General features: G+C 52.3%; 1 protein-coding gene across 3 annotated transcripts in view; it reads right to left on the minus strand.

Moving 5' to 3' along the window:
• The window catches only part of TBC1D22A (TBC1 domain family, member 22A), a 425,787-nt gene that overhangs the window by 130,192 nt on the left and 275,716 nt on the right, over positions 1 to 19,879 (minus strand). For all 3 annotated transcript variants that reach the window (XM_011934740.1, XM_011934742.1, XM_011934741.1), the window contains one exon: positions 8,574 to 8,701. In XM_011934740.1, the coding sequence (XP_011790130.1) occupies positions 8,574 to 8,701 (128 nt within the window). The remainder of the gene's footprint in view (positions 1 to 8,573; positions 8,702 to 19,879) is intronic.

Raw genomic sequence — 19,879 nt, forward strand, 5'->3', positions numbered from 1 at the left:
CACACCCTCACTCAACGGGTGTCCCCCTGGGCGCTCCCCCAGCACAAATCCTGACCAGTTGCTAAGGGAGGTACAGGGACTCGGGAGCCCAAAGTGTTCCTAGACTGCCAGGGACCCCACAGGCCCGTGACGTATAGATGCCCCCACGAGGGTAAAGCAGCACGTCTCAGAGGGAAGTCTGCACAGTGGGGTGCAGGGACAGTCCAATCCGTCCCCTGAGCCAGGACCTGTCAGAAACAGTCCGCTGTCCCACTCAGGGGCCCTCCTGGCAACCTGTAAGGTACTTGGACTTGGACACCCTCCTTGGGGGCAAGGCCTTGTGTACCCACACACACAGACATCCAAAGGCGGATCACACCTCACGTCCTCCCGAGGCCCAGGGAGTGTCAGCCAGTCCATCTGAGGGACCTTGGCCCTGTCTCCCCATCACCAGGGCCCACAGCTGGGAACCTCCTTGGCCCAGGTCTTCTCACCTCCACCTCCGCCCAGGGCCGTCCCCACTAAGACCTGCTGCTTTCTTCACTCACCTCCGAAAATCAGAGGCTGGGGGTGCTGTGGGGGTGCAGTGCTGAGTGTGGGGAGGACGTGGAGACAAGGTGCAGCCACCAGAAAGAGCACGGACTCTGGGACCAAAACCAAGTCCCGCTCCAATCTGCAGAGCAGCAGCTTCCCAGGGGAACAGGAGTCACTGGCCTGCTCACAGGCTGCTGTGGTTGGAGATCCCAGCAGGTCCCCCACATGGTGGGCAGTTTCTGTTTTATTTAACATTCTGATGCAAGGCCTAGCACACAGTGGGGCCTCAGTAAGGGACTGGAGAGCAAGAAATGAACACAATGGGAGAAGAGAGTCATCAGAACGCTAACCTGCTAACAACAGAGCCCATTTTGCTGCCTGTTTTTACTATTAAAAAAGAACTCTTTAATGTCTCCCTAAGAAATGTCATTACCATTCCATTCAAACTCTGGAGCTGGCTAAGGACTCTTGTCTACTTTGGAGCAAGTACAAGGAAATTTATTCAGATTGGTCACCCACTATCGATGACCACAGTGCCGCCTGACACTTCTGCACGACCGCTTCCGGGAGGGAGCTGGACGTCTGCAGAGGGGGGAGGCCCAGATTGACTTCTCAGAGAGAAGTCGCATTAATGGGACTTTCAAAGCATGGAGGAGCGTAGCCGGGTCTGTGGCTCTGCGTCACGCTTTCCCGCAGAGTCCAAGAGGATGGTGACCACAGAGCCGCATGTGCAGCCGGGTGCCATGCAGCCGCAGTTCACAATCCTCATCAGGTAACTTTTCAGAAAGAACAAAGATCTTACCTATCATAAATGTACAGATCAGGGCCAAAAACATTATACAAACCACTTTTCTTGCTCCAAGCACAGCTCTGTATTTTGTCCACAAAGAGAGGACAGACCATCCCATGCGAAGGGCCGTGGAGGTTGACAGGGGTCCCGAGCACCCACCTGGAGACTCAGTCTTTCCTGGAGGCGCCCAGACCAGACCTCAGGGCCTTCACATGCCTATCCAAAGGTGCTGGAGCACGCCAGGCCTGCAGGGGGAAGAAACCATCTCCTGCACAGCCCTCGAGCCCCAAATATGCTCTGATAAAACACAACGTGATTGATGCATGGAGAAAGCAAGCTTAAAGTCGCTAAGGACTTTCCAGACACATCTTTAAATACAGCTCTAAATCCCCAGGACACCAACTTTACTGCCACTCTGAAGGAGTAGATACATCTCTCTTCCAGCTCCTCCCTGCAAACATAGCAGCAGCGAGCCACATCCTGCTGAATATTCTCATGTCAAAATCCCTCCCCAGCTGACAGTGATCTATGCCTACTTCCTGTGGGCGGGCAGGCATGGAAAGCTTAGGACCTCAAATCTTAACGGGCTCATGAGAAAGTCCGATGTACGGAGACCAGCTCCTCCTGCTTCAACAGGTTAACCCGATCATCAGTTTCACTGCCACCTGATCCACAGAATCCATGCTGTGGCACCTGGGACATTCAGAGAGCCCCAAGGGCTATTGCCTGGCACACAGGGCAGAGGACCCAGCAGGTGTGGTACTTGGAGCACTCAGTCCACCCTCACCCAGGCTTGGCAAGGGCAAGTGAAGACCCAAGGCAGCCTTTCAAAGGAGCCAGGACAGCAGGTCCAAAGGATTCCTGGGGAAACGCAGGACTGAGGACACCCAGATGGTGGAGGAAGTGAGTGACCAACCAGTAAACCGTTTACATCCAGCAAAAATCCCTAGCAACAGGGGCCAGAGGGAGGCTCTCAGGATAGTGCAGCACCGGACAGAGGCATAGAGCAGAAGGGTGCAGGAAAGTGCAGGGCCTGAGACAGACACAGCGATTGGCCCCCTACTCTGCCCTGATGGAATGTGGGTGAGCTGAGTGCCAGGCAGCACAGCCTCAGAGATGCCCTTCCAACCCCAGTGCCCAGCTGCCTGGGCTGTTATGAGGACCAACGGTGAAAGGCACATCATTTTCATTCTCATTCATTCACATTTTCTCTCTCTCTCTCTCTTCTCTCTCTCTCTCTCTCTCTCTCTCTCTCTCATACAGTCTGGCAAGGTACCAGTTCCACAGGCCAGGAGCCATGCCACGCCCCCACTGCCACAGTGCACTGATGGGGTCTCTGGCCAGGACAGAGATGTGGACTGGCAGTGGCAGCCCTGGCTCCTGGCCTCTGCTCCAGCCATGCATGGCCTGGTAACCGAGAGACCAGAACCCCATTTGCATGGTGCCTCAGCAGGGCCCTGGAGCCCAAAGTACCTCACGTGGGGCAGAATATAAGCCACTGTGACACAGGATGAAAGGGAGGGACCCTGGGCAAGGTGCTCACGCTCCTAGACTCCCAGTTCCATCTTCTATAAAAACTGGAGAACAATGATAGACTGGCAATAAAGCCCAGAATGTATACAGCACCACAGCTGACAAAACACCAGTGATAAGGGTTGTGGGGAAACAATCTTGCCTGACGCCTACTCTGTGCTTGGTGCAGGGCCAGGCACTTGCTATAGGTCAGGGCGGGCGAGCAACCACGGCTCGCTGGTGCCTCGGTAGGCAAGTCTCACGGAGACACGGCCACGCTCGCTGTCCACGTCTGTGGCTGCTTCTGTGCTACAACAGCAGAGAAGTTGTGAAAAAGTCCATATGGCCCGCAAGCCTGAAAATATTTACTATCTAGCCCTTTACAGGAAACGTCTGCCAAGCCTCACTGGAAAAACCTTCCTCGGTCCTCGCAGCAGCCCCTCGAGGCGAAGATCGGGAACTCAGCTTGCCCAAGGATATGCAGGTAAGCACTGAACTAGGACAGAAACGCCCTCCGTCCGAGCCCAGGACGCCGCACAGAACATGGACCCACCAGGGCTTTGTGAAATACTCAAATAAACCTTTTCCTGAATGGAACCAGATCTGTCTGGTGAACAGTAGGCAATTTGGAGCCTCCATGTATAGAAGTGTCCTGGCCACAGATTCTCACACTCCAGTCCCCTCTGCAGCACCTGCCCTTGGGCGTGAAGTGGGAGGATGTGCCCTCAGCAGGGGTCCACCGAGTGCGGTTTGAGGCGGCTCTGACCCTCAGGAAAGGAGGCAAATGGTAGAGGAATGACCAGATCCAAAGCTTAGGGAGACAAGCATCATCTTTCATCCCCTGCAATTTACAGCCAGCCCTGTGTGAGGAGCGCAGGCACCGATGATTAAAGATACACTTTGGGATATGGGTGGTGGAAGTGCAATGATTAAAATTCAAGTGGCCTTTTGGATGTCACTAGAAAGGAATTTAATAAATGCCTTAAGCCAAATGAAGTCATCTTGCAATACTTACCTGGCAAAAATAAATGTTCCCTTTTCTTAGGGAAAAAAAAGCATCAAATCACTAGGGAATAGGAAACGTAAAGTGTGGAGATGTTCGCCCATTTACCAGGGAGTCCCCTCCCCACCCGCACAAGATATGTGTGAGGAGCTATTCTAAAGCAGCATAAGTACCTGCTTCAGGTGTACACAGGGCCCTGAAGGCAAAGAGCATCTCAAACGAGAGGGGGCCTTCACCAAACTGGAAATGAAAATTCCCAGGCCCAGGAGGCCAGCTGCGCTGCTGCTCACTCACCGATCCACAGAGGCCAGGGAGACTGTACCCAGAGCCCTGCGTGCTCCCCAAGAGGAAGAAGTCACTGGAATTTAGAGAAGAGAACCTGGCTTTGCATGTCCTGTCAGAACCTGTTCTTTTTCATTCCACGGCCTACCCCAGCTGCTCCTCTGCTGCTGAGTCACACCCCGCACGGGGTAACCTCGCACAGGGTACCCCATCAAGTCAGCCGCCGCCCGGCATCCTCACCTCCTCAGCAGCCTCACGCACCCAGGTAAAGGAGGAGACCGCCCCTCATATCGTCTTATGCCCAATTTCTGCCTCCAAGGAAAGAAGTAAAAACTAAAAGGCAGAAACGAAATCCACAGGCAGACAGCCCGGCACTGCACCCTGGGCCTGGTAGTTAAAGATCGACCCCTAACCTAACTAGTTCTGTTATCTATAGATTACATTGTATAGAAATGCACTGTGAAAATCCCTATCCTGTTTTGTTCCGATCTAATTACTGGTGCCTGCAGCCCCCAGTCACGTACCTCCTGCTTATCCATCACGACCCCCTCACACGCACCCCCTTAGAGCTATGAGCCGTTAAAAGGACAGGAACTGCTCACTCGGGGAGCTCGGCTCTTGAGACAGGAGTCTTGCCGATGCCCCCGGCCGAATAAACCCCTTCCTGCTTTAACTCGGTGTCTGAGGAGTTTTGTCTGCGGCTGGTCCCGCTACACAGGGATCGCCCACTGCGGGATCGCCCTCCCCAGGTTCCACCCACCCCCATCTGAGCTCCCCTCTCCCCGTTAGAGCCATACTTCTCAGACTTACCAATGCCCTCTGACCCCACCTGCTTGATGCCCCCCTCATCCTGGCTGAATTCAGCTCCACGCACCCCCACGCACCTGCTCTCAGCCATCGATGACCACTGCTGACATAGCGTTTGGATCTGTGTCCCCAGCAAATCTCACGTTGAATTGTAATCCCCAATGCTGGAGGCGGCGATGAGGCGGTCAGACTCTCCTGAGTGGTTTAACACCACCCTCCTCGGCGCCGTTCCCGTGCTAGTGAGTGAGCTCGCCTGAGAGCGGGTTGTTTAAAAGTCCCTGGCACCTCCCTCACGCCTTGTTCCTGCTCCAGCCATGGAAGCCACACCTGCTTCCTCTTCACCTTCTGCCATGATTGCAAGTTTCCTGAGGCCTCCTCAGAAGCTGAGCAGATGCCAGCACCATGCCTCCTCCACAGCCTCTCTGGAACCATGTGCCAGTTTAACCTCTTCTTTACAAATGACCCAGCCTCAGGTGTTTTTTTTTTTTTTTGTTTGTTTGTGGTTTTTTTTGAGTCAGAGTCTCGCTCTGTCGCCCAGGGTAGAGTGCAGTGGTGCCATCTCGGCTCACTGCAAGCTCCGCCTCCTGGGTTCACACCCTTCTCCTGCCTCAGCCTCCCGAGTAGCTGGGATTACAAGCACCCGTCACCATGCCCGGCTAATTTTTTTTCTATTTTTTAGTAGAGATGCAGTTTCACCATGTTAGCTAGGATGATCTCGATCTCCTGACCTCATGATCCACACGCCTCAGCCTCCCAAAGCGCTAGGATTACGGCATGAGCCCCCAGGCCCGGCCAGGTGTTTCTTTACAGCAGTGCAAGAGCAGACTAATACAACCACACGCTGAGGCCCCTGCAATTCTCCTTGCTGATGGGAGGTGGGAGCTGCCGTCTCTGCACAAATGACTCACGGCTCCACCTTCCCAGAACCCCATTCCCTGGTAGGGCCACGGCTGCCCGGGGGAGCCTACTCAGCTGAGTTGCTGAAGGCAACAGAGATCCAGAGATCTGCTGAGTAGGGTCTGGTTCTAGAGGGCGCGGTATGTCTTTTCTGCTGTCCAAAAATGGGGGCAAAAGGGAAAGTGGCATCCGTGTTTTACAAAGGACCCCAAAACTGGCTCTCACGGGCTGGGGTTCTTCCAGGAGCTGGGACTGCCTCGCCCACCCGTGGCTTCCCCACGGCCACTGCACGCATCCACGAGGGAGCACGCGGCCCCTGGGAGAGCAGGGCCATTCTCTTTCATCTGGGCTCTCTCTGCATCATCGGCTCTTCTTCCATGCCTTTTGTCACCCTCACAACAATGCCCCTCATTCGTTTTTATAAACTATTTCAGGGCCTGGGACAGTATAGGTGCTTATAAACAACGTTTTATTGACACATGTCCCAAGAGGATTTTAAGCTACCTTGTAAGGGGTTAAAGAGTAACTGAAACCTGTAATGGCTCAGCTAATAAACACCCCACTTTAGGGGAGAGTAATCACCCGATTGCTTTCCTATGATTACTATGTATTTTCATTGCCAAAAGATGCAATACAATTTCATGGTTACTTGGCCCTGTAAAATAGAAATATCCCCAATTTTTAAGATATGAAGAGGTTTATAATCAGGGTACTGTCAGTTCAAGAATGAGTCCCTGGTACAAATGAGTCAATTCACGACAAAATTTAATCTCAAGAAAATTAACTCAATAAAGATGCTACAATTGTGCTTAAAGTTTTAATACCTATTAGGAGTTTTAGGGAGGTGGTGCAGAACCGTGGGCAAGCCGATCCATTTCCTGGCTCCTCAAAAATGCGACTGACTTAATAACTAATTTATTCATAATGGGGACAGTATTACAAGGAACTCTGTGTTTAATGAGGGAGGTCTAGGGTCACAAACAACCTAACCAATCACAAAAATGGAGAGCATTTGCAATTTACAGGATATTAAGTTTTGTTTCCTGTAATATGACAGAGAGCTGATCAATAGCACTAGACTGATAGCTACTTTAACCAAACAGCCCAAGGTAAGGCTTTATGTCCCAGCAAATTCTGCTGGCCAGAAATTCTGTCGCTGCCCAACACTTCGAAGAGCAAAACCCAAGTCGCAGACACGAACGACAGTCTGCTGACTGGTGGTAATTTCCGTAGTGAGATCATTAGACCAGACAAGGGGCACAAAGGAAAAGCAAAGTCAAAATACAGGACTTCAGAGTCACGAAACACTCACACCCACCAAGGGGCACCCTGACCAGCAACCGATGTCAGGAACAAAGCTTTGGGGCATCGTTGTAGAGGACTCATAAAAAAACAGGCTCAGAATAAGAGACTGGACAGCATGGAGGCCCAGCAGGCACCCCGTTCTGTGGGAAGAATGCATCTAGCCCGAGGCCCTGTGGGGAGGAGCTGGTCAGAAAGACCCCCAGGCCCTTCCTAGCAGCTCTGGGACCCCCAGCCATGGGCAAGGCACCAATGTTGGGATCCAAAGCAGTGCCTGGGACCGAAGCAGCCTCAGAAAAAGCCTCCCGCCTAGAGCTCCCCTTTCCGGAAACGCCCAGCATCAACCTCCAAGGGCCGCTGCCCCCCTGCAAAGCCCGAACACACAGCCGATGAAGGGCTGTGCTCACTGCAGTAGAAAGAAAGCCCAGCTCTTGAGGTGCCGGGATGAAAACCAGCCATACGCGTCTTTCTTTAGCACTCTGTGGAGATTTGATTCCCAATCCCACATAATGGTGCCTGCTATTTGTAACTGAGGATGAAAGGCTGGCGCAGAAACCCCCCACAGCACCGCCTCTGCTTCAGCAAACATCTCAAACAAAATGAAAAGGTGCTAGAATAAGTGATGGGACACTCAAGGGAACAGAAGTGGCTTGTTCCAGAAAACTCAATCTCCTGAAGAACTGAATTTCATCAGAACTGGTGAAGAGCAGAAAATTTCATACCACACCGAATCTGTGATTTTTAAAAAATCTTTATTATATGTAACTCAAAATATAGACAAGGTGTGAGTCCCGAGCGTGAGTTTTTTGGCAGATGCAGCTCAAACTCACAGCAGAGTCACCGGCATCGCTGGCGTCCTCCTAGCACACTGCTCAGAATGTAACTTCCCAGCGCGCTCAAGGCTGCTGTCACCATGCAGGCAGAATGAAACTCAGCCACAAAGAGAACGGCCTGAAGTTCTTTTCCCTGTTTTACATCTCCTCAGATAAAAAGCATGCCAGGAATATACTTTTTATTTTTATTTATTTATTTTTTCAGATGGAGTCTCACTCTGCCACCCAGGCTTGGAGTGTAGTGGTGTAATCTCGGTTCCCTGCAACATCCGCCTCCCAGGTTCAAACAATTCTCATGCCTCAGCCTCTGAGTAGCTAAGAATACAGGCGTGTGCCACCACGCCCAGCTAATTTTTTATGTTTTTAGTAGAGATGGGGTTTCGCCATGTTGCCCATGATTGGTCTTGAACTCCTGAGCTCAGGCAATCCACCCACCTCGGCCTCCCAAAGTGCTAAGATTACAGGCGTGAGCCACCGTGCCCGGCCAGGAGTATACTTTTTAAAGACCACATTTCAATGGAGAGAGCGTTTTGAGAGCAAAATCGAACGCAGCACACAGGCCCAGGGCACAAGGCGAGAGGAAGCGGCCCGGCTCCTGGCACCCCCGTGGCGGAGGGCGCAAAGGAGAGCTCACCTGGTAGGTGTCCCACAGGCGGATGGTGCAGCGCAGGGGCACCTCCCTCATCAGCAGGTTGTTCATCCAGCGGAAGGCAAACTGCAGGTATCTCACCTCGTGCTGGTCCAGGTGCCGGTGCACTTGCTCTGCACAAAACAAACACAGGCCCCAAGGCTGTCAGGAGAGCCCTCTGGAGGCACTGGCAGCCAGGTCACTTGTGCCCCCAAGGCCCTGCGCCCGCCCCAAAACCCCACTCCAACAGGGAATCCCAAGCAACAACTCCTAAGGAGCAAAGAACTAATTCTATTAACGGGAGACTACAGCTCTCTCTTCCTACAGGAAAGCGAAAGCTGATGGTGCTGCTGATGTGATGATTATAATCATGGCCACGTCCGGGCGCGTCACGCCCTAACACCGGGAAGATGGGAGGAGGGGGCTTGGGTCGACACCCACACCGTGGGGCTCCACAGATAGATGCTCTTTCCCCGCCCCACACAAGCTCCACAGACCCAGGCTGGTGTCCCGGGGGGGCTTAAAGAGAGAGAGGAGATGAGCTTGCCAGCTCCTCAAGAGGGGCCCAATCTTGTCCAGGGAAATGCTCCACCTAGACCTGGACCCAACTGTTGAGTGAGCAAGTGGGACATGAGGCCTGCATGGGGACACCCCTGAAGACAGCTGGGCCTCTGGAAAGAGGCAGGCTTTACCAAGCATTGCTCCCAGAAGCACACGCCCGCACCAGAAACATGAGCTCCCCTCTCATCAAGCTGCAGTGGGCGGCAGATTTGCAGCCTGAGCTCAGACCCTGTGCTCCCTGCCTCATCCCCTGCTGAGTCCTGGAGGTGTCACTCCTGGAGGCAAAATCCCGGTAATCATGGTGTCTATGCTCCTCTTTCCAACGTTCTGTCCATGAAGTCCTACTCTAAAGGGCCTAGAAGAATGGTCGCTGCTTTATAAAAACAAATAATCATTACTAATTATTGCCCAACTGAGCCAGACAGTGGATCCTTGGTTTTTAAAAGGTGGGTGCACCCGAGGGCAGCTGAGAGCCTTCTTTCTGCAGCTCACTTCCTTACCCTGCTTCCAAGTTACAGCTTCTTTCTCTCCACGCTTACCTGACCCTGGTTTGTCCTGAGAAACGACCGGGAAACACTTCACAGGGATCGCCATTCCCTCAAAGAAAGTTCTAGAAATGGCATATAAACAAATGCCAGAGAAAAGCTACTGTTCTGTTTACTGGTTTGTTTTACTCAAGCCCCTGGTAACTTGCAGTATTTCAGCAACAAGCGAGAAACAGGGGGAAGAGGAACAGGAGGGTCCATCCTGCAATGCCCTCCACCTGACGGACCAGGAGCTCTGCCAGGACATGCGAGTGCCGGCCTGAACTTCAGGGCCACAGGACCGGGAGCTGCCCTCACCTAAGGAGAGGGGCTGGTTTCCAAGCAGGCGCCACTAGGCTGGCCCTGGAAAAGCATGGGCAGCTCTGGTCCCATGATGGGACCCTGCTGTGAGGGCAGCTGGTCCCTTTGCTGTCTCTGTCCTCACTGTCGCCCTCCTCCCCTAAACCACTGCTGTCCTCAGCTGACCACAGCAAACGTGCTGGGGCAGGGCTCCTGTAGGGCTGGGTGTCGGGGACGCCTGCAGGACGAGGCTTTGGTTCACACTGTGGGGTAGACACAGCAACACACACTCCATTCCAACATGACAGGGAATAATTAATTATTTTGCTTGGTTAAAAGAGACTTGCGATTATAGTTATTTTCAGATATTTAAAAACTATTTTTTGGAAGTAGGATTTGATTTATTTTATATAGGCCTAGAATCTAGGGGATGAGGAGGATCTAGGACATCATATTTGGATTTCATTATGGAAATTATTTTCCTGTGGAAAGATAAGAGAATGTGGCCCGGCACAATAGCTGTAATCCCAGCTCTTTGGGAGGCTGAGGTGGGAAGGCTGCTTGAAGCCAGGAGTTTCCCCTGAGATCCACCTGGGCAACAAAGTGAGACCCTGTTTCTACAAAAACATGAAAGACGTGGTGGCGAGCACGTGTAGTCCCAGCTACTCAGAAGGCTGAGGCAGGAGGATTGCTCAAGTCCAGGAGTTCGAGGCTGCAGTGAGCCAAGATTACGCCACTGCACTCCATCCTGGACGAGAGACGGAGACCCTGTGTTTTTCCCCCATAAAAGAAAAGAAAAGAGAACGGACTGTCGTGTGAGCTATTGGGCTTCCCTTTCATTCCAACACGACATGAATAATTAATTGTGGAAACTGCACAACTTGGCGGAGCAGAACAGCAAAGGCTCCCTTCTGAGCCCCAGGGACCAGCCTGGGGGGAGGTCACCAGGGAGACTGGACTGCCTTGCCCACGGCCCAAGGGAATGCCCTCCAGGAGGCTGCCTGGACCCAGAGGCACCCACGCACACACCCACCACTGTGTGCTGCCTCTGCAGTAACAAACTTGAGCACCCAGGGCTCCAGGCCTGCAGAGAGCAGGTACAAGCAGGCCAGGCAGGACCAGGAGGCAGGCGGGGGTGGGGGTCCCTGGCAGCAGAGCAGCCCGCAGGATGGCTCCTCCAGATGGCATCTGCTCAGATACTCAGTTGCTACAGCGGGGGGTTGGTCTGCTTTTCGCTTTATGAAGAGGTCTGGCGCACACCACACACACTTAGCCATAGACGCCCACACTTCTTCATTAGCAAGCCCACCTGTCTCCCCTGCCCCCATGAGAGCTTCAGAGGTGGAACATTTGGGTGGATGAGTGGCTGAGAACGCAGGTGCCTGATGACTCAGGGAGCCTGACGCATCAGCGACACAGTCGGCTGCAAGCAAAGAGGGTCACCCGCAAGCAGCAAGGACAGTTTACTCTGAGCGACTGAAAATGTTATTTGTGTATTGAAACCAAAACCAATGCATAATATGCCATAAAGTCAATTATCACCATGAGTTGTTAGGATAAAATCGCGATTTCAATGAAATTTCATCTCTGCACTGGGCCCGTTCGAGCTCCATCGTCCAAAGTCCCCAGCACGTAGGTCAGGGATTGCCTCCCGTGCCGTGGAGCACTTCTGAAAGGTGTTGGGCTAGAAACGTTTGAGGAGCCAGGCCCAGAGCAGCCGAGGGACACGCATGGGCCTGCTTTGGGGGCGAGGAGGGCCTGACGCCAGGGTGCAGTGGGCTTGGCAGTGACCTCAGGGATTCCCAAATAGGGCTGGACATCATCGTGTCTTCATCTTCCTCCTCCCCCTCCTCTTCATCCTCATCACCACAGGAGCTGTGAAAATACAGATTCTCATCTCGACTCTCTCAATCAGAGTCTTCCAGGTGGGATGTCAGAGACTCTGGAGAAGACGCTGACGTGCCAGTGACACCTCTGCACTGGGAACGCCTCAGAGGGCAGGTCACACAAGGACGCGGCACCATGCAGGCTCCCAGAGACAGGAAGGATGGGTCCCAGTGGCTCAGGCAGGACACCCGCTCCAGGAGCTCCACACCGAGGGAGGGGAGGGCTGCAGTGCAGGTCCAGAGGCGGCGCCAGCATGTTGCTCGCTTAACAGCTTCCTTCTAATCCGCTGGTGCTTTATTAAAGACATTTATTTTTTTTTTTTATTTTTTTTTAAGACATTTATTTTTAAAATAAAACTAATTTCACTACCAAGAAATGGTTCCCACAGTCTCATAAGTAAAGGGCACAGTCTCATAAGCAAAGGGAACAAAGCAGTGAGGCCTGGGGGCCCCTGAGGCCGCAGCCCCAGCAGAATTTAACCTCACGGCTGCTCATCGGGGGACGGAGAGACCAAAGGGGGTGCCAGGAGGTGTCTCAGGGTCCCCACAAATAGCTCACAGATGAAGAGACACTGGTCCCCAGAATGAAGTTAGAGTGCCTAAGAAAGGCACCAGACCCCCACTCCCTCCTCGGCCTTCACCGCTGCCCTCCCCTGCAACGCCGTGCCTCCTGCAGTGGCACCAGGTAACCAACAACACCCACGCCACCATGCAGGCTTCCCCGTGTCCCGGGCTCACCCTCATGGCAGCCTTCCACCAGGGCACCTGTCTCTGCCCAGTGCGAGGCTACCTGGATGTCAAAACTCCTAGATGCTTCCAGAAACACCCCACGCTGTGAGTCTTCCCTTCTTCTTGGTTCTATACACACCTCTATGGAAGCATTTATCATGAAAGGGGCATAAGCGCTAAGGGCGCCTGCCCACTCTGGGGTGTGAGCTGGTCAGGTGTGGGTCCAGGTCTGTGTCGCCTTTGTTTCCTTGGCCCCCAGTACACACAACTGAGTGTCTGTGTCTGTCAGGTGCCTGTGATGAACGAATGAGTACAGAGAGCAGACTGGTAACTGGAAGACGGACACATTCCCAGCCTGGCCGTCCTCCTCTTTTACTTCTATTTCTCAACACAGCAACAGTGAAGAGTTTTCCAGCCACACCCTAGAACATGACGTTCTTTTCAAAGAACTTACAGAATCATTTCTAACCTGAAGTTCATCTGCAGCTACAAAACTAAACCAATAGAAAGTTCTACGAAGCCCTGAGGGGGCTCCACCAGCCAGGCCTGACCTCTGCCAGTGCCCCTCGGAGGGCGGAAGTCTGCCCGGGCTGCTACCAGCCTCTGCTGCCCCGCTGACACGTGGAATTCCAGTCTGATGAACACGTAAAACCAGGTGTTTAGAAAATGACTCCATTTACTCAACAAGGCTCTTCTGCACATTTTTTTACTCAACAAAGGTCATTCTTCAATGAGCTTCCATGAAGCTGACCACCTGGGGAAGAGCAGCCGGGACAACAGCGACAGCTCCAAAGGAAAATCACTGCCCAAAACACAGCGCCTGAGGAAGGAGGGGACACACAGGGTGGCCTGGCATGGCAGTGTGAAAGGAACGCTCCAGGGCAGGCAACTGGCCTGGCAGGTGGCACCTGGTTTCGCTGGCCACTCCCAGTCCACAGCTCCGTGTGGACATCTGGGCTGCAGCAAGTGGGTGCCACCTTGCACCAGCGTGAATGAAGTTCTGCCGTAGAGATGAGCTGAAGTCAGCAGCCTGGGGCCTCCTGGGACACACGGCCACACTGCGCATCCCTGTCTGGCCACTGTTCTGAAGGTTCTCCAATGCTGCCAGGGCAGGGCCCCAATGTACCAAGGCAGCAGTGGGACAGTCACAGGCTAATCACCAGGACACAAGTGCTGAGCCCACATTTTACACAGGAGGCTTCAGGTAACTTTAGACAGGGCTCTACAGAGCCCGGGCGTTCTTCCCTTCGGGTGTGTGTTCGCATCCACTCTGTCTCTCCTCTCACTCCAGGCACGAATACAGTGAGAACCAAGCCCAGTGTATGATGAGGGCTCTCAACCAAGTACTCCCTGGGCCAGGCCCTGGACCCAGCCTCGGGGACCTGGTGTGGGTGGGACTTGCCAGAGGGTCTTATCCTCTAGACTGTGACTTCCTCGAGGGCAGGGACTTTGTCTGGGCTCACAGACCAGCACCAAGGCAGGCCATGGCCCATCACGTGTGATGTGTGCATGGCACACGTTTGTTAACCGGGCAGCCTGGCACCCAGAGCGGCCTCTGCCATGGATGAGGACGAGGTGACTGCTGGGGACGGTACGCACCACAGAGTCACACACAGAAGAGGAGCCGCGGCTCACCGGCTGGTCTGTGATCTGCCTAGAGCAGCGGTAGCCCACCTGCGCCGGGACTCCGCACGTCCCCACCTGGGAAAACAGACAGCTATACCATGGGCCTGGGAGGCAGGCGACGCCTTTCCAACACAAACTGGCAAGAAACAGACTTGAAAGTTTAAACACATATCAATATTTCTGGAACACCTGTCACTGTGGTAACTAAACGGAGTACAAATTAAACCACTTGCAGGGACTGCGGGGTGGAAAGCACAGAGACCACCAAGACCTCAGCCCCTCCCTGAGGGAGGCTGACTTGAGGAGAAGGAGCCCATTCCAGCCAGAGCACAACGGCCAGCTGACCCGCCCGGAACTCCCACTGCATAGCTCCTGAAGGGGGCCACGCGTCTCACACCCTGACCCTGGGGACCCTGGTCCCGCACCTGTGAGGTGAGGCAGGTGAGGGGACCTGTCCGAAGGTGCACACAAGGAGACAGCTGAGCCAAAATGGGCCTGAGGATTGTCCCGCTCGGTCCCCTCGAAATGACCCCGCCGGAGCAAAGCATGGACCCACCCTTGCGTCTCTGGGCACCTGTGCCCTGGGCACAGTCACCCACCCTCCTCAGGGCAAAGCTCCGGACATCTGCAAGAACACCCAGTCACGAGGAATTAACCAGAAAACTGGACAGTGTTAACCTCACAAGAGCACAGGCAAGGCCATTCCAGGACGAGAGGCTCCTCTTTCATTGGTTCCTTAAGGAAAGATTTACCAGGGGCCTCCACTTCCCAGGGCTGCCTCTGAAAGAAAAGCTACAGGGACGATAAGGCCTGTTTCTGCCCGCCGGGGACTCAGCAGCGTGTAGCGAACAGAAAAGGCAATCCAGCCTTCAGGCGCCAAGCTGTACACTGCATCAAATCACAAGCCCTGTGAGTCCTGAGTGCCTTCGGCCTGACACAGGACCTCGAACTCCTGAAAGGAGCGAAAAGGCAAAATCCACGCCCACCCGGAGGTGACGGCAGATACAGCACGAGGCCATGGGGGCCACAGCGAGGGACGCCGTGGCGAGTGCTACGCTGGGTCACCCAACACAGCCTGGCTAAGCCGGCTTGATTCTGAAGCCCACGGGACATCCAACCCAAAAGTACCAGGCAGCATCCTTCTTCACACGGAAGTGGTCACCTACCACGATTCCGTGGCTTCTCTGGCAGCGGGTCATGAAGGGGGCGGGCGCAGCCAGCCAGGGCCTCACACCCTGGACGTGTATCCCCAGCAGGCGAGCCTCCTCCCGTCTGGGCACAGTGAAGGATGGGCTGCTAAACTCCAGGCATTACTTCCAATTTATACACATCAAAGCTGCAAATGCACAGGCCGAAAGGATTCATTTTTCTTATTTTATAAGTAATTGCAAGCAGATGCTCTTTCACTGATAAAGGTAATTTGGTTGGCAATAATTCTGAATTTGAAATTTCCATTTCACTGGAAATAAGAGTATACCTACAATGAATGAGCAGGCAGGTGTAATTATTGTCATATTTCAGGCTGAAAAGGTTTTTCCAGAAAGCCCTTATGTGGCAGGGCAAGGCAATGTTGTAAAGTCACCAGGAAGAGATGTGTCATATTGCCAAGCTGGAGAAACAACCACAATATTTGTTGAACACTTTTCTCAGCACTTGAAACAGCAGATCCACAGACCGAAAATTCTGCTGAAACATCTTGTCTTCTTGATTAAAAATAAAAATAAATTATGCAAACACATTGTGTCCCAGGATTTATGCTAAAAAGGAAAAAACATGTATCCCATTGACTTGGCATGAAAAACATACTGTTTATGCAGGACCAGACACTACGCAGATTTATGGCCCAAAGAGCAGCACAATTGCTCACACTTAGACACCTGACAAAGAAAATCTTTCAACCCCCTGCGCAAAGCCGAAAACAGACACAAATACCTCACGCTTTGGCTGGGACAGCCATGAATAGGCTTTGATTTTGGGGGAAGACTTCAATTCTCTAATCAGTTAAAAAGATAAAAAAGAACAAAAGCAAGAGCCACTGACAGTGAGCAGGGCCCCTCCATGCCAAGAGGCCCCTCGCTCTGAGTCCACCTCCTTTCTCATTTGCATTTGGTTGACGTCGCGGACAGCTGGAAAAGCCAGGTCACCAACAAGCAGGGTCCAGTCACGCTCACCAGCCAGAACACCAAGAGCCGCTCACTGCCAAAGGGGGGCAGAAGGAGGGAAGGGTTCAGACCAAGGATGAGCAGCAGCCCCGGCCCAGCCCACTCTGTGGGGGAAGCAGTCTGGGGCTGACAGCTCAAGACAGAGCACTGTGGCCGCTCACCAAGGCCTCCGACGGGACAGCAGGCCTGAGCTGGAAGGGAACAGGGGAGAGAGATGGGGCTCGAGGAAGAGCAGCAGAATCACGGACCCACAACTCCACTTTCCCAGCACGGGACACTCACTGGCAAATCCCTACAGGCAAACAAGCAAATCCCTACTGGCAAATCCCTACAGGCAAATCCCTACAGGCAAACAAGCTGCTCCTCTGGGCAGCAGCCGAGTCTGGGCTGGACACCAGTGAGCACATTAAGGCCTCAGGTTATAGAGTTAGGTGAGCCTGGGTGAGGGGAAGGGAGGAAGAGGAGGGAGCTTGGGCACTGAGCTTGGCACCGTTCAGTCATCTGGCCAATGCAATGAACTGCAATGAACCAAGCTCTGAGGGGCTTTCTTGTTGGCGAACATATGGCTATGGCAGGAGAGTAAGCACCCTCGCCCCGTGGGGAGGGGTATGGAAGCGCTGCGTCCCCTGGCCCCGTGGGGAGGGGTATGGGAACTCTGCGTCCCCTGGCCCCGTGGGGAGGGGTATGGGAACTCTGCGTCCCCTGGCCCCGTGGGGAGGGGTATGGAAGTGCTGCGTCCCCTGGCCCCATGGCGAGGGGTATGGGAGCGCTGCGTCCCCTGGCCCCATGGGGAGGGGTATGGGAGCGCTGCGTCCCCTGGCCCCATGGGGAGGGGTATGGAAGCGCTGTGTCCTGGGACTCTTGCAGATTTCGTCCCATGCTTCTCCACATTTGGCTGGTCCTCCCAACCTGTACATAAAACTGGAATCATAATCACTGGCTTTCTTGAGTCCCATGAGCCATTCTAATGAATAATCAAACCTGAGCAAGTCATGGATACCACTGAATTTACAGCCAGTTGGGCAGAGGTGCAGGTGGCCTGGGGACCACTGAGGTGCGGCTGGCATCTGAAGCGAGGGTGGTCTTGTTGAGGACTGAGCCCTTAGCTTGTAGAGTCTGACACCAACTCTGGGACGTTAGTGTCAGAATCGTGCGGTGGTGTCCCACATTTGGGGACAAACAGAATACTCCCACCATCACCAAATGGCCCTGAGGGCTGAGATCCAACCAGACTGCAAGGCAGAGGCCAAACTGCAAACACATTCCCTCAAGATAACTTCTCCACCATTCAATTTAATGTCAAGGTCATGCCACACAACTGTCTTCTCACACTCTCAACACAAGGACGGGGCTGAAGACAGGTCAGACCCAAGACACAGCTAAGCATGCACAGGCAGGCGAGACCGAAGTGGCTACCAGCACAACCCCAGAAAGAGGTCACACCAGGTTCATTTCTGGGCCGTGAGGAACAGGGACCGAGCGACAGGAATGTGACCACTCATTCTCAGAACCTCAGCAAACATGAGCGCAGAATGAAATAAAGCCTCCTGGCAGGCTGTAAAGAAATGGTGTTTATCTGACACCACAACACGCAATCTTTTCATCTCTAGAGAGGTATTGAGGTCTATTTTTTTGACAGTAACATAATCTAAAATACAACTTCTTCTAGAGCTACATGGAATTGAAGCAACGAGGTATTAAATCATTTTCACTTCACAGATGTGCTCGTGAGCTACACAGCAAACCCCTCCAAAACAGGGTCATTTTCTTAGGAGGAGGCAACAAAAAGTCTTGATTTACTTCCTTTTAAAATGCAAACGACAAAGCCACTTCCCAGGGTGCCTGAAGCTCCAGGGGCCCTGACTACACTCCATGGCCAGGGAACCCGCAGTTCGACAGCTGCCCAGGGAAGAGGAGTGGGCTGGACAAGACAGGGAGAGTCCAGAAGGCGGGCCTGGCCCTAGGCTCTGTCACAACCCGCACTTCTGGAAGGCTTGCCCAGTCTTTAGCTTGTCTTTTCATTATATTAACAGAGCAGCATCATCTGAAGAGCAGATTCTAATTTTGGTAAAGTCTGATTTATTTGTCCAAGCTGTCTTTAATGTCTGAGAGTTTAGCCATTATTCCCAGAAATCTTGTGTGCCTAGCTTGAGGTCACACAAAGACGCTCTGTGTTTCCTTGCAGAAGTTTTACAGCTTTAGGTTTCAAACATAGGTCTCTGAGTTACTTCACTTAGAAGACTAGTCTCCCACCCCCACCAGGATAAGCCATGGGATTCAAAGGCATAACGACAACACAATGGACGTTGGGGACTCAGGAGAAAAGGGTGGGAAGCTGGTGAGGGATAAATGACCACGAATTGGGTTCAGTATATACTGCTCGGGAGATGGGTGCACCAAAATCTCACCAATCACCACTAAAGAACTTACTCATGTAACCAAATACCACCCGTTCGCCAAAAACCTATAGAAATAAAAAGTTAATTCACGCCTGTAATCCCAGCACTTTGGGAGGCCAAGGCGGGCGGATCACAAGGTCAGGAGATCGAGACCACAGTGAAACCCCATCTCTACTAAAAATACAAAAAAAAAAAAAAAAACTTAGCCAGGCGCAGTGGCGGGCGCCTGTAGTCCCAGCTGCTCAGGAGGCTGAGGCAGGAGAATGGAATGAACCCAGGAGGCAGAGCTTGCAGTGAGCCGAGATTGCGCCACTGCGCTCCAGCCTGGGTGACAGAGCAAGACTCTGTCTTAAAAAAAAAAAAGAGAAATAAAAAGTTAAATAAATAAAAAGAAATTTAAAAAACTAAAAAAACATAGGTCTCTGATTCATTTTGAGGTAAGTTTTTAACGTGGCACAAAATATGAATTCAAACTTCTTCCTCCAACGTGAATTTTCAATTGGAACTTCTTCATTTGCCCAACATATGTAACAATTATATGCATAACAAATAAATGCTTTGCCACTGAATTTCTTTTGTACCTTTTTGGAAATAATTGTGCACATATGCACGGTTCCATTTCTCAGCACTGTCTTCTATTCCATTGATCTCTTTGTCTATCTCAATGGCAGCACCACGCTGTCTTGATTACTGAAGCTTTTTAATTCTTGAAATCGGCTAATGTGAACAAAAAAAAACAGTGAACAAAGTCCTTCAACTTTGTTCATCTTTGTGTTGTTTTAGGCATCCTAAGGACTTTGTATTTCCGTATGAATTTAAAAATCAGCTTGTCAATTTCTATAGAAAAGCATGTTGGGATCTTGATTGCAACTGAGTACAATGTGTGATCAGTTTGGTGAGAGCTGACATTTAATACTCTTGAGTCTTCTGACCTCTGAACGTGATTAGGTCATCTTTAATTTCTCTCTGCATTGTTTTGTAGTTTTCAGTGTACGGGCCTATTACATATTTTATCACAGCGTTTTCCCTAAATATTTCACGTTTTCATGCTATTACAAATTGTATTGTTCATTCAATTTCAATTTCTCATTTCTCACTGTATGTAAAAACAACACTTTGGGAAGC

This window comes from Colobus angolensis, unplaced genomic scaffold (assembly GCF_000951035.1).
Source record: "Colobus angolensis palliatus isolate OR3802 unplaced genomic scaffold, Cang.pa_1.0 Scaffold138, whole genome shotgun sequence".
Taxonomy (NCBI): domain Eukaryota; kingdom Metazoa; phylum Chordata; class Mammalia; order Primates; family Cercopithecidae; genus Colobus; species Colobus angolensis.